General features: G+C 43.4%; 1 protein-coding gene across 1 annotated transcript; it reads right to left on the bottom strand.

The window, feature by feature from the left end:
* Positions 1 to 7,475: 7,475 nt before the first annotated feature.
* On the bottom strand, positions 7,476 to 14,467 carry tppp3 (tubulin polymerization-promoting protein family member 3). Its single transcript, XM_076286971.1, has 4 exons — positions 14,371 to 14,467; positions 10,512 to 10,710; positions 10,172 to 10,325; positions 7,476 to 8,579 (listed from the first exon to the last, which is right to left on the bottom strand). The coding sequence occupies exons 2-4, from the start codon at positions 10,697 to 10,699 to the stop codon at positions 8,388 to 8,390; spliced, it is 534 nt and encodes a 177-aa protein (XP_076143086.1). The 5' UTR covers positions 10,700 to 10,710; positions 14,371 to 14,467; the 3' UTR covers positions 7,476 to 8,387.

Raw genomic sequence — 14,467 nt, 5'->3', positions numbered from 1 at the left:
GTTTCTCTTCAGCCTCCAGCACTTTCCCTTGCAGTTGCAAACAACTCTGCCATTGTCTGTCAACTATTAAAAAGTCAGCCCCGGATTTGTGCAGAATCTGCCTTTAGAATGAGAATGTTTTGAAAACTCACTGTTATTCCAGGAGGAGTTGTCTTCTCTCAACTTATGTATCTCATTCTTTAACTTGATGTTGTCCATCAGGGCTGTGACAAGCTGTTTCTGAAGACATGTCTGGGTAATAAATTGTAACAAAATAATTAAGGATTCACCTCAGTACTTCATGCGAATATGAATGTAAAACTTTAATAACCATACAGACCAGTTGTGATTTCTGGGTCAATGTCCCCTGCAGATGACCAACTTCAGTGCAATCGTGACTCTTTTCTCTTTTCTCATGTATTGTTACACTTTCATTACCACCTACATCCCTTTTCTCCTCTATCTCTTTATGGGAGGATGACTTCAGTTTGGAGAGGATACTGTAGGCTTGTTCTTTATAAGAGATGATAATATGGTAATAACAACGATAATAATATTTGACTTGTGTGCATCAAACGGCATTATGGTGTCAATTATGTCCTCATTGCCACTGGTAGTGTATCAGTACAAAATACTTGATTTGCTAAAGTTGTTATATAAAGTATAACATTGTCACATGCTACATTATGTCTGCAGGTGAGAAGACCAGTATGCATGCAGCCCTCACCTAGAAAGTTGGGGTTGAGATGAAGGGAGAAGTTGCCACTCCAGTGCCTGTCGACGAGATCCAGTAGGCCTCTCAGTACGGCAGACAGCTCAGAGATGTGGGGAGGGAGTGGAGGACTACCACACAGAGAGCTGCTGCCACCCCCCGACAATCCAGACACCTGAGTAACGACAGGCCTACGGTCAACAACTGCCAGGTGAGTTTTGATATTTCCTGAATGTGGAAACAAAATTTTCCTACCAATGTTTAATGGTCTAAACCAGTGGTTCTTAACTGGTCTGGCTTTGGGACCCACAATTTCCCATGCCATGTTCATTTAGTCGCGACCCATATATATATATTTTTTAGCTTTCAAGCCAACGGATATGGTGAGCTACATGGTAAGACATGTGAAATGCCTGTGGGCCTACTTGTTTGGAACATGCTGATGTTTGGCATTACATTTGTGAGGTCTTCAACTCCTGATGTCACCTTTCAAAGTACTCAGGTTTGCTTTTGACAGGGGTGCTTAGTTTCCATGTAGCATTTTTGTTTTGATAGTTTCATGCTCTCATGTGCCAGCAATTCACTGCACACCACACACTGGGGTTTCAGTCCCATTTTGTACTCAACTTAAATTAATCCATGTCCTACTTCAAATATTGCGGTCGTAGCCTACTTGCGTATACCACTAAACTGATGTCTATCATGACCTGTCACATTAACATTGTCTATGTCCATGGCAACAACTGATATATGAATAAAATCTATGAAAATAAAGGCCTGATATTAGATCTGATAAAGTAACACTTAAAATGGCATTTTTTTTCAACCCACAAGCTCTGCGACCCACTTTTGGGTCCTGACCCACCAGTTAAGAAACAATGTTCTAGGGGAATACTCCCATGCATGTGTTTGATGCTGTCCATCAAAATATAATGAAACAAAGCAAAGTCAAATTTGATCAAAGCTTAGACAGGTTTAGTATTTAGTATACTAATGTTTTGCAAATGCCCATTCTCAAGTTGCAAATGCATATTCCCCATTTTAATGATTAGAGCTCTCCCTGAATCATGGTTTCTGAGGGGTCTTAATAATCTAAAAAAAGTCTACAATCTAATAATACTAATTTTGACATAAACAAGTTTTGAATACATTAATATGAAATAACATGAAATGCATTAAAACAACTGGGTCTTTAATATGTTTATGTAAATCTCAATTAATGTGCAATTAGCTAAATTTTAATGATTAGAAATTTCCCTGAAACCATGTGCACCCTCCAGTAACACTGTTGGTGATCTGTCCTCTGCACTTGAGTCAGCTGATAAGATAGACCTTGCTGGTTTCAGTGGTTTCCTCTTGACTGTTAGTCATTGGTTGTGATGTAACGATCTGTCTGTTGTGGTCTAAGGGAGAAGTGGGCTGCTGTGTTTTCTTCAGGCCTAAGGGAGAGACAGATGCTGGTGGAGCCATTAAGTTGATAGTTTTATCTTCCACACACTGCTTTGGCTTTAGTGCGCTGTTATAGCCTTCCACCTCTAGAGGTCTGTCTTCAGTGAGATTTGGCTGAAAGGCATTCCACAGCTGAGACTCACCACAGGCATGATAGGCAATTGCAGATCTATCTGGAACAATAGTTGCTATTTCCAGATCTGCAGGAAGAATGGGCACATGACAAATTATTGTAATGGAATGGTAAAAACCTCTTGGAATTCATGCTCTCTGGACAGATCAGGTCAATGAAACCCCTTCCTCCCTCTGTAATTATGCCCCCTTGTGGCTAAATCTAGAGTTGCTAATTTTGCCACATGTGGAAGCTCAAAGCACAACACTACTACTAATACTACTAATACCAATACGGTATGTTACCACCTCATTGAACAAGACACAATCATACATTGTGCAAATCTGTACACTCTATCACTTAAATAAATAGATTAAATGGGAGTTAATCCAAACGCATGGCTGTTGCCTTGTTGATCCTCTCATCCTTGTTGCCTTGTTGATCCTCTGCTTGCTTACCGGTGGTAAGTTGAAGTAGTCTATTGATGCTGGCCTCCATCTCTGTCTGGAAGTGTGCTATGCTATTGAGTGTGTGCGGAGCAGCGTCTGACGTGAATGACCACTTGTTAGGGCTCTGGCATTTAGGCTGTGTTTGCTCACTAAGATCATGACCCTGAAGTAACTTGTCTGATCTTTCTGGAGAGGGTCTTGTCAAAATGGCCTGTTTCTTTGAGCATGTATCCTCCTTCACTTGACTGGTGCTATCTATACACAAATCTTTGTGTGAAGTCTTGATGTTTTTGTAGTCCTCGAGAAAAGTCACCCTCCGTTTTTCTTTCGGGCACTTGGGAGAAAGAGTCGTGAGCAGTGACGACAAGTGTGTGGCTCTGGAAAGTGGTTTGTATTCTGAAACACAGCAAGACTAGAGTGTAACCCTCTCGAAATCTAAGCTAGACACACTTACCAAAATCTTAGAGCCAAACAAGGCCCTTACCTTCTGTAAAGCTTGCAGCCTTAAAGACTTTTGAGGAGTCCTGTAGAGAGTCCTGAAATGTAGTAGGTATATTTGTGTAAATGTATGTGCAGCAAGTAGCAGCCTTTTTAGTATGATTGAGAGTAGCAAGGCAGTAGCATGCATTTGTGTGTGTAGCAAGCTAAGGTGTGTGTGCTTACATGCATATGTCTTTGTTTGTGTGTGTGTGTGTGTGTTCGTGTGTGAGACAGAAAGAAAGAATAAGTGTCATACCTGTGTGGAGCTAGCTGTTTTGTTAGGTAAATGTTTCTCTGTTTTGAATTCTCCCTCTGCCATTGTGCTGTGTTATATTTGAACTCTAAAATAACAGGATCAGTTGGGGTTAGTATCAATCTCCCTCTCTAAGTGTACACGGACTTTTCCAAGCTTAAAAACAATGGCAGTGTTACTTTGCCACCATAACTTGCATTTCAATGGATTGGTGTCCCTTGAAGGTCATACTTTGTCTGTCTGTTTGCATTGCTTTGTCCTGTTTTTCATATAAAAGACGATCAAACACAGTTTCTGTGCCCGACTGACTGTCTTGCTCACTTGAACATAATGATCTCCCTGACTTCCTTGTCCTTTTCAACTTCCATTATCACAGCATCTCACCTCTCAGTGTCTGTCTGAAGATCTTTTCTCTCTTCTCCGCACCACTGCCTCTCATTCAGAGCACAGCGCCTCCCGCATACTCAGTCTGCAGTCCTTGACAACAACTTGCCCATTTCAAAAAAAAAAAAAAGAAAACTGCATGCCATTATTAAACAACTTAAGGCAGAAAGGCCCTCGTCTGGTCCCAAAACCCACACTGTGAAAAACAAGCTTTGCTTCCTTGCTTTGCTGCAAGCATTGTTGGTAGCCATGGGTACGGCGGCGAGGAGCCAAACATCGGTGTAGGTGAGGGTGTGGAGTCTTGACAGATCTAATGAGGAACAGTTTAGCAGGTAAAGCCATTTAAAGCCGAATCCATGATTTCATTTGTTAGCATTTACCAGTATTTGCTTTTCAAAGAAAACGTGTGAAAGTGTAGCATTTTAGTCATACATATTCAACATTCAATAAATATTCAACAGGTACATTAATATCTCAGAAATTGAATAGCACATATTATCAAGCATGGTTATATGGTTGCATATTAGCTCTGTAGGTAGGTTTACATGGATGCTTTTATTCCAATTAGAATCGGAATAAAACTGCTAATCTGATCAGAATTTTAATCGGAATGAAAGAGGTGGTGTATTCCGTTCCTATTCCGATTGAATAGCCATGGATACAGTCAATTGGAATAGTTTAATGCCCTTAGCGAGTACACAGAGTGACCTTTGCAATGCAACACAAACCTATGAATGACAGTGTAGTAATACTGATTATGTCAAAATCAGCATGGCATATTACTCATGCAAATCCCACTTTTGTCAGAGAGCACATTCCGAGCTTGCTCCCTGCAGATTGGCATGTGTGTATATTAGGCGTACTGCTCTTCTTTGGCTCGCAGGGCACGCGTCATGTTTAGAGAGCAAACACAAGGCCTAGTCAGAGTTTGGGTGGATGCTCATACGTCAAAAGTAAGCCTCACTGTTCCTCCACAGATGGCCTGCTCTTGCCCCTCTTCCACACAAGATTAAAAAAAAACTCTCACTGCAGGTGCCTGTTATTTTTGCCGAGCTGTGCGTGTTTGGAGAGCAAACACCTGTTCTCCAGGGAGGATTATTCAGGAGTCAGGCATGGCTCTGACTGAGTAGGTTAGTCAGCTCCACCATGATAAGGTTCTGCTCAGTCAACACTGGGCATGCCCAAGGTTGCTAAGAAATCATTGTGTGTTTGTGGAGAGATTAGGAGAGTGCATGTGTGTGGGACAGTGTGAGTTTGTGTGTGTGTGTGTGTGTCCGTGTCTGTTTTAATAACGTTGTTGTGAGTTGTGAAATGTTATGGGATTGCACCACATATTGCCTTCTGCCATCTATTACTTGTTCACTTCTGGTGAAGAAACATTGATTTCATTGGAACACTTAGCAACATGTTTGCGCCTGTTCTCACTTCTCTTTTTATATTTTGGCACTCATGTTATCTTATGTCTATTCAGCATTTGTGTACTGCTGTTACCATCTAAATGGAAAATTTCTTTAACATGACCTTATTTGACACAGCTGTTTAATTTTCTTTTAAATTAAACAGAGAACAGTGTTGCATTAACAAAATGGCAGACCTAATAAAATAATGTTTTTCTTGAGTTGTTTAGAGGGCTTTTAGAGCATTTTGTTTTAAAAGTGCTCAAAAATGTTTGTTCTTTATTGGCTTTTGCATAATAGAAACAGTCGTTAATTTTCTGGAACGCGTTTGTTACGTAAAACTAAACCAACAAATATAGATGAAAGAAAATGAAACAAGTTTATTTCTGATTAAACAGCTGACATCATGTTCATGTGCATGTGTGATTGGGCTGATTTGAGTGCAATTTGAACTGACACCCGACCACAATGATTACACAATTAACTCTTACCATTTAAAAAAAATAGAAAAATGCGTATATTAGTGGACCAAAATGTATCCCTGTTCCTAAAAGACCATGCACTTTTCCGAGGCATCCAGAGGCAGCCATTGGTGGATTAGTATTCGGTCCATTTGACCTCTCCAGCCCCTTATCACAAGCCTCGCCCAAGGGGGACTCTCAGACAAACTTAGACTTGGAACCCTCCCCATGACTGAGCCCTCATCGGCATCCGTCGAGTGAACTGCTGCCGCTGCCACCCCGGCTTCCTGGCCCGAGTGAAAAGTTCTAGTTCTGTCGGCTTAGAGATAGAACCGCCCCGGGCTGTCTTCAGCCGACATGTGCAGCCGCTTATGTCAACAGAGGCGCCCGGGTCTGGCACAGCCTGGCCCGCCGCGGGGCCGAGTTAGCAGGTAATTAATCAGGCTGCGTTTATCGCCGCCACTGCTGCCGCAACAGCCTGCGGAGCAGAGACGACTCGCCCCCGACGAGCAGAGCACGTTTGACTCGTCTGCGATGCTATTCATCAACCCGCGACGGCAGGCAACAAAGGTTGGGCTTGAAAACGGATCGCCCGGTTGCACTAGATATGTTTTTGATTAGAGGCTTCCAAGGAGATGTCCCAAACAAGCGTTGCCATGAAGTGCGTGTGTTTGGTTACAAACAGTGGAGGGAGAGGAGGACGGCTGGAGCCAGGTGCCGAAGTGTTATTTTGTGTACGGCTTGGGCTGCCATGACGACAAGGGACCCGCGTCAGCTTCCTGTTCCTCTCCCCCTGCAGTTTTGCTGGGGCTGCTGCTGCGGAGCGACCGAGGTCTGCTGCTCCACTCGGGCTGGGAGAGAGGCAGCGCATGCCGCTGGTAGCAAGATTGGTCACACACACACTCTCTCTCTTTCTCTCATACACACACACACACACACACACAGAGACTCACACACCAATGCCCACCCAGCTTGATGTTATTGTGGAACATTAAACCCTGCTAGTGGGCAGTGGAGAGTGTCTCGTCCATCCTCAAGTCACAATTCCCTCCTTGTGGCTGAGTGGAACTGGCAGAACACTGAAGCCCTTCCCTACAGGGCGGACCATGGCAGATGTGTTATTTCTGTGTCCAAATGCTTCCTCGCGCGGGAGCACTCAGGCAGGTTTGTGACTGTAACCTGAGATTATAGGCTGTTTCTCTGACTTCCTACATTTATTGAGGCTTGTCCACTCGAGAGGGTCATAACTGACTGACAAAGTGTACTGCAACTGGTGAGTGGACGGTTGTCCTGGTACACAACAGCCAAGCAACGAGGAATGAAATACAACAAGGGCACAGTACTGCCCGCTGAATGTCAAACTGACTAAAACAGCAGAACAGACAGTGAAAAGTGGGCAGAAGTCTAATTTGGAGAAATTCCTAGCTTGTTACAACCCCCAACCCCCTCAACTTTCGACTGTGGTTATTTTCTAATTTACTTAGAAGCGATTATGGTAGGCTGTAAATTTCTGAATCACTGTTATTTTTTTTTATCCTTATTAGATTTCGCATGATGTCAGTGCTTCACTCTTTGTGAGGATTTAAGCATTCTTCAGTCATTTGTTGTGCAGTACAAAATAAAAAATTCTCAGTTGAAATTTGATTTGTTAAATGATGACCTTTGGTTGGCACACAGGAATTTCTTTCCTGTGAACATTGTTTTCCATGCTACATTTGCTATCATCTGTTATTAAATGTGAACAGTGAAACAGGTCGGAAGAAGAAATCTCATTTTATAGTGAAAACTGTAACACTCAGTCTTTTATATGCAACAACCAACTTTATTATCTGTCATACAACATGGACTGTAAACCTGGCCAGAATTATTAACACACAACAAAAGTGAAAAAAAAAAAAACTTTTTGATAGATCTTCACTTTGAATGCATTTGTTTTCCAGTTACAACTTCTCCAGAGCACAAGTAAATGTCAGGGAAAAAAACAGAAGTCAAATTTATAACACATTGAGCATACACAAATATTCTGAGGGAAAACATGCTGTGTTAGCTATTATATTATATTTGTGGAATAAAAAGCAAGTTTGAAAGTATAAACAAAGCTGTAAGACTGAAGTGCAGTCATTGCGCTTGCCTGGTTTGTGGAGAATTGATCTTATTTGTCGCATTCATCAAGTAAATAGCATATAATGTCTTGTTATTCAGACAAAAAAAAACTGCTATGGGTCATATCATTTGTTTGTTTCTTAATTGCATTCCTGATGAACCTTTGCTGCACAGATATATTTAGGGGGGTTATCTACACATTTTTCATTCATAGACACAGTGTGCACATTTCAAGCTGCAAAATATGGGTTCATTTTAAATCAATTTGGTTGAGATTTTAAGTGGAATCACCCAATTTCAACTTATTCTCCTGTTGAACTCTAGGCTTCCTTGTGCTTCCCCACCCTTTTAGAATACTGGTACAATACTTCCTAGTTAGACAACACTTTGCAGCTGTAGAACATCTCAAGATTCAAAGATTTGACAATCACCACATCCCAGTTGGTCAGGGGATCATATCCCCATTGGTCAGCTTGGCGGACATCTTACGGGGTCAAAGTTCGGCTGTTTTGGTCCAGACCTAAATGCTGAAGAATGAGTTCCGACCTTTTCTTCTGCTTCCTTCCTTCCTTTGATCTCTGCCTCGATCGATTGGCTGATCGTCAGGCCTACTTGGCCTTGGTCTTGTCGTCGTAGGTTCCAGCTTCCTTGTAGGCGCCAACGTAGCCTGTGTTGTCCACCAACTCCTCCCGGCCTGCCTTGCCTTTGCCCTTACCGGTGTCGTCAAAGCGCTCCTTGTGAGAGCCTGTGTACTTGGTGGTGTCTGTCAGTCTGTCAACTGCTCCAGTTTTGGCCACTTTCTGAAAAATTTGAAAATAGTAAATCAGTAAGTGATGAATAATACATCACTGCTGGGGCATTTATTTTGCACCATTTGTGCCAATGTGTTTATGAGATTTATGTAACCTACTCTGTAATTATTTGGATTGATGTGTGAAAGACATTATGAATATATGTGCGGTTTTCCCTGTTTATTGACTTAGAAACTAATTTGCCATGGTTTATAGGTCGTCTCTAATGAGTGTCATCTTTTGCAACACTCTATGATCTTTTGCACAATCATCAAGCATGGCCATTCTTGTCTTGCCACCATCTCTATTCTTGCAGTATGTAAATCTGTCAGTACTCCTGAAACACCATCTGCCAGCACAGACTGTTGTTGTGGGTGAGGAGCAGATGAGAGCTGTGCGAACAGAGCCCAGAAAGAGACAGAGAGATGACCTGCTCCTGAACTCGGCTGTTCAGATGGCAGAACAGGTGTTCCGCTACACTCACCGTATTATATTGGTGTGTTGGTTCACTTGGGCACAAAAGTGCTGATCTAGATATTCACTGCCCTCTAGTGTCTTTAAATTACGCTTCTGTATCTGAAGAATAGCAAAAGATTCTAGATTCTGCTAGAAAATTCTGACAGATAGAAAAGGTCCTGTGTCAGCAAAGACCCTGTATATTTCAGCTCTTAAGAAAGAACTTAACATTATTGTGTCCTCCTGTACATAAATATTAAGAGTTCATAGGCTACGGAGATTGTTTCCTGATGCAAGGCATTTACTGAACCCCTGATGCAAAATCTCACTTTGGCATCCCCACCGTGAAAGACCTCAAACTCTTAACCTCTGACATATTGCAGCTTCAGAATCGTTGTGTCAAGTTCGAACATAGCCTTCAGGGTTTTCAGCTGTCACAATAACCGCGAGCCGCCACATAAATCAGGCCTGGCGTGTCATTACCGATGATGTCACCCGTAATGAATTGCTGTGGAAGTGAGCCTCGCCAAAGCACTGAGGTGGTTTGGATGAGGTAGCAAATTGGAGAGCAGTCGCCTCAATTATCTTCCCTTGCGATCCGGCACCTCTCTGCCTCTCACCACCGCGTTGAGCGCACATCGTCCCCGACCTCTCTATCCTTCTTATCCGAAGTGTCTTATACACACTCTCATGGCTCTAAGCAGCCACGGTGATTGACACCAATTACAGGGCTACACGTCTGTCTGGATGCGTGTTATGGAGTGCAACAGTAGCACATTCAGGTGTCATTACTTTTTTTATAGATCCAGTATAAATGGTTGCCAATGTTAAGTTTTCTCAGGTGGTCAACATTAGTGTTATTAGGTTAGGATTTGTTTTATGTGAGCAACAAGAGGCTAATGTTGTTACGTATAACTGTATTACATCTTTGGACGTCAAGGTCTATTTACAGGCATGATCAGATAACAACAGCAAATTTCACTAAATGTCCTTTGGGATGAATACAGTATCTATCTGATCTAATCTATCTATCTAGCCCCCACTATTATTCTTTTGAAGTCTGTTCTCTTTTGTCAGACCAACATGGCAAGTACAATAGTGATGCATTTCATTAAGTATTGTAGATGTAACTTTGCACATCTCACCGTAACTCCAGCATTGGTGGGCTCCTTTCCTTCTATCAGCTGGTACATGGCCTTCAGAGCCTCTTCTTTGCTTTTTCCTTTGAACCGCTTGGGTGCCAACTCTTCCAGAGCCTTCTGGAACTCTTCGTAAGTGATGACTCTTGACGTCTTTGCTCTACCAATGTGGAGAAGCAAAATAAGCCGTCACAAAAGTATACCCTTCCCCATAAATGACATGGCTGTCTTTATTCATGCCAACTCACAACTTTTTTTTTTTTATCAGTTTTCTTGTTTTTTTTATATCATCCTAAATAAAACAAAAACATGTAATTAAATGTACAGACGAAAGGGAGGAACTCACTTGACTTTTGAGAAGACGATGTCTACATCCACGTTGGTGACGTTCTTGCCGTCAATGACCTTGCAGTCTTTGCAGAGCTTGGCCCAGTTTTTGCCGTTCAGCTCCTTGCCGGTGGCTTTGGTGTCTCCGTGGATGGCAAACTTCTTGAAGGAGGTCAGAAGCTGCTCCATGTCTGTGCTCTCAGCCATCCTGCAAAACCCTGACAAACAAACAAACAAACAAACAAACAGTTGAGCACAAGGTCAGGAGGCAACTCAGACCGAGTTATCACATCAATCACCACCACTGGAAAGCATTGGAGTAGTGTTAGAAGTGTGCCAGCAAATGAGTAAGCTGACGGGATAGCTAGAAAACAATGCTAACGCTAATGCTAGCTCAGATCCCATGTCGGCGTCTGTCAGTGGTGTCTGGTGTGAAATCGTTGACTCAAGCGAAACCCTAGACTGAGTGATGCCATGTGAATGGGTGTTTATACTTTCAATAATTCACCACCTCCCTACCATCCAGGAGAGATTTTTCATCATGCTAGTAATAAGATGATATCACTCTTTCACACACACACACACACACACACACACACACACGCACACACACACACACACACGCTGCTTTAAGCAATCATCTAATAGGCACATTTTACACACAAGGTGAATGGAAGTCCAGAGGCAGCTGCCAACAGTAACACATCATCTGGATGAGAAGCGCTCCTCCTCCTCGAGGCTCTGATTAGGGGGCAGTGTGGTGTCAAACAGCCTCTTAATCACGCCGAGCGCAGAGCGTGAGGGCTGTTTATTCATCAGAGGGGAGGCGCTGTGTAATGAAAGGGCAGGGCCCGGCAGACTCATGTGAAAATTGCACTGCCCTGAGCAGTCTCCTTCTCTCTCTTACTCTTGCTTGTTGCCTTCCTCTCGTTCCCATAGTAAAGTGGTGTGGTGTAAAGTGTGTGCGTGTGTGTGTGTGTGTGTGTGTGTGTGTGTGTGTGTGTGTGTGTGTGTGTGTGTGTGTGTACTGTAGTCCTGTGTGAGACATGACCTCACCCTGTTTTTTTGTTTTTTTTGTTCAAGTGCCGTACTTTTGCTTACACACGTGGTGTGGTGGTGATGCAATCCCAACCAGACCACGTTGCCATGGCAACCTGCAGCCAGGAATGCCCTCACAGGCCTCTGTCAGCCCTGGGCCGTGCCTGCTACTCAAACAACTGTCCTCACACACACCCACACACACACACACACACACACAAACACACACACACACATCCACAGAGTGAGTGTCAGCTGTCACTTTGAGTGGCGAAAACCAGCAGCTCTTTTTTACTGTCAAGTGCAAGCTTGTAAGTGTCGTCTGCTGATGGTTTGATTGTCCCAGTGAAGTTCACAGGGGTTTCTGTTGTCGAATATTTGAGCATGGAGCTCAGCTACTTGGCAGAGTGGGGCTCCACAGAGAGGTGATGAGGAGGTGTTGTGGCAGTGGGTGGGCTTGGACCGGACTCAGTTCTGGTGGGAGGTCCACCCACGTCCATCTGCACTCTCTCTTTTTCTCTCTCTCTCTCGCTCGCTCTCTTTCACACTCACTATACACTGGACATTCTTTAAATGTTGTGAGTGTGTACGTTTTTATTAGATTGTATGTACGTAAGCTAGAAAGAGAGAGAGAGAGAGAGATGAAAAAACAGATTTCTTGATAAGCCCTATCACTAAATTAACTAATTACCACACATTTGCACTGCCATTATCTTATCATAGCCTTATCAGTAGAAATTAATGACAGGAGGAAAACAGACTGACACTGCGCGGCCTGTTTGCTCTCTGAAAATGGCAGTGTTTTGTAAAGTCTCTGTAGGAGTGAGTGACTCTCCTGCCATGTGGATGAGATCTGATGGCCTCACAGCAGTGCCCAGCCCAGCCCAGCCCAGCCCTGCCCAGACCAGCTCTGCCCAGACCAGCTCCGGCTGCCCATAGTGCCCAAACACAGGCAGCGGCAGAATAAAGAGCACATTGTGAGCGCCAGCCAGCCTCCTCCTCTCTTCACGCCTCTGCCATGGACCGGGCGCTCCACAGGCTTTCACTTTTTAATCCCGTGGATCCTGACTCTGTGCGCCTGGGCACTCCAGTCGTGGCATTGTGTGTATTTTAGAGATTAAGTCCTCAGGAGCTGCAGGAGCACATTGGTTTGCTATGGATAGCACACACACACACACACACACACACACACACACACACACACACACACACAAAAGAAATATCTTAAAAGCTAATCCAGGAAAACTGAAGAAAACTAAGGCTGTGGGAAAGCTACAGAGAGAGAGAGAGAGAAAGAGACTGTTTTGCTTGAGTTTGTCAAACATCCGTACCGAATGAATTTAGTAAATTAAATCTAATCAGTTCCACTGTCTAAGAGAACCCATGCTGTAATGTAACATAATGGAGCTCAGCTCCCCTGGGCTGTTAGTTTGGGATATCCAGCAGAGGGGCTCCTAGTCTGGAAGCACACACTGCTGGGCTGGGCTGGGGTTGGTTTGGCAAGGCCGATTGTGGAGCACCAGACACTAAACCAAAATCCCATTGTTTTTTTCCACCCCTGAATGCACTGCTAGTGGTTTAGACTTAAGCACACACAGCGACCAAGAGTGTAAATTCAGGCTGTGTGTGTGTGTGTGTGTGTGTATGTTAGTTAAAGGAGGATAACTTTGTTCCTTGACATACAGTATATAAGGCTTCATGGTCAACAGAGGGCTTGGTCAGGCATTGAGTTTCATCACACATGTATGTCCCCCTGTGTGCAGTGTGCATATCTGGAGTGCCTAAAGGGATTGCCTCATAGCTATGCTGCAAATAAGGGAATAGTATCTCCAGCGTGCGGAGTGTCCTCATCAGGACAGCTGTGTGGTAAGAACAGATTACAGGAGATGTCATTTCATAATCAACTTTGGGAATCAAAAGTGTTGCATTGCATTATGATAGTGTGCTATCCCCACCCTCTTTTAGAGCAACTCTTTCACCCAACTCCTACTGAACTGTAGAGCCTCCCCATGCATCAGCCTAAGTCTAAAATCAATGATAGAAAACACGCTATGTAAAAAAAAAAAATGAAAACAGGCTGAGTTAGCTTCAACTCGTCTTTCACTGTGACTGTGTATTGGTGGTGCTGTATACCTGTGATTGCATTGATAAGCAAAGCAGTTCCAGTACAAAAATATATATATTTCCTTCCTGTTTGCACATTTGCTGTTTGTAATTGAGATTAAATTGCATCTGGTAGAATCAAAATGTTTTGGTATTAAAGTGTCCTCACAGCAACCTGATATTTAATATATCTAAAGTATTTAAAGTGAGATACTGACAATAAAGATACCTAGTATGATGTAACAAGCAAATCAGTAGACAAATCAGTAGTTAACATTAATATTTTTCCAAATTTGTTCAAATTTGTTCGAATCGTAATGTCAATCGCAAATAATTCTTGGCAGCACGCAATTCATTTTGTCTGATCAGTGGCGTTACAGCATACCAGCACACATAGAATGCCATAAAATCACACTAAGACAAGCTCCAGGACACTGCACTCCAAAAACCACTCTGCTTTTTGTTGAGTGCAAAAAGCCTTGAGTGATGGCGTACAGCTCCGACAGCATAGCAATGAATTATTGATGCTGACACAAATCCGATGGCTCACGCTGGAAGCAGTCGTTCATCTCCAGCCCTGGAGTGCATGCATGCGTCTGTGCAGTCTTAACCTCGGTGGGTGACAGCGAGAGAGGAGGCAGCGAGAAGCAGCAGCTACCCCTGGACACACTCACTCACACACACATACACACACTCACACATGCACAGCAAGGAGAGTAAAGTCCCGCAGCTCTTACCTCTGCAGACTGCCCTGGGCTGCTGCTGTTGCTGCTGCTGCTGCACTGGTCCTGCACTGCACCCGTCCTGTAAACTCCACCACTCATATGAGCTTTA

Source organism: Alosa pseudoharengus, unplaced genomic scaffold, assembly GCF_046254945.1.
Source record: "Alosa pseudoharengus isolate Yale_2024_CS ecotype anadromous, Long Island Sound unplaced genomic scaffold, YU_APseudo_1.1 YU_APseudo_1.1_scf_16, whole genome shotgun sequence".
NCBI lineage: Eukaryota > Metazoa > Chordata > Actinopteri > Clupeiformes > Clupeidae > Alosa > Alosa pseudoharengus.
Note: the sequence above shows the minus strand (reverse complement) of the source record. Positions and strands in the feature narration are given on the sequence as shown.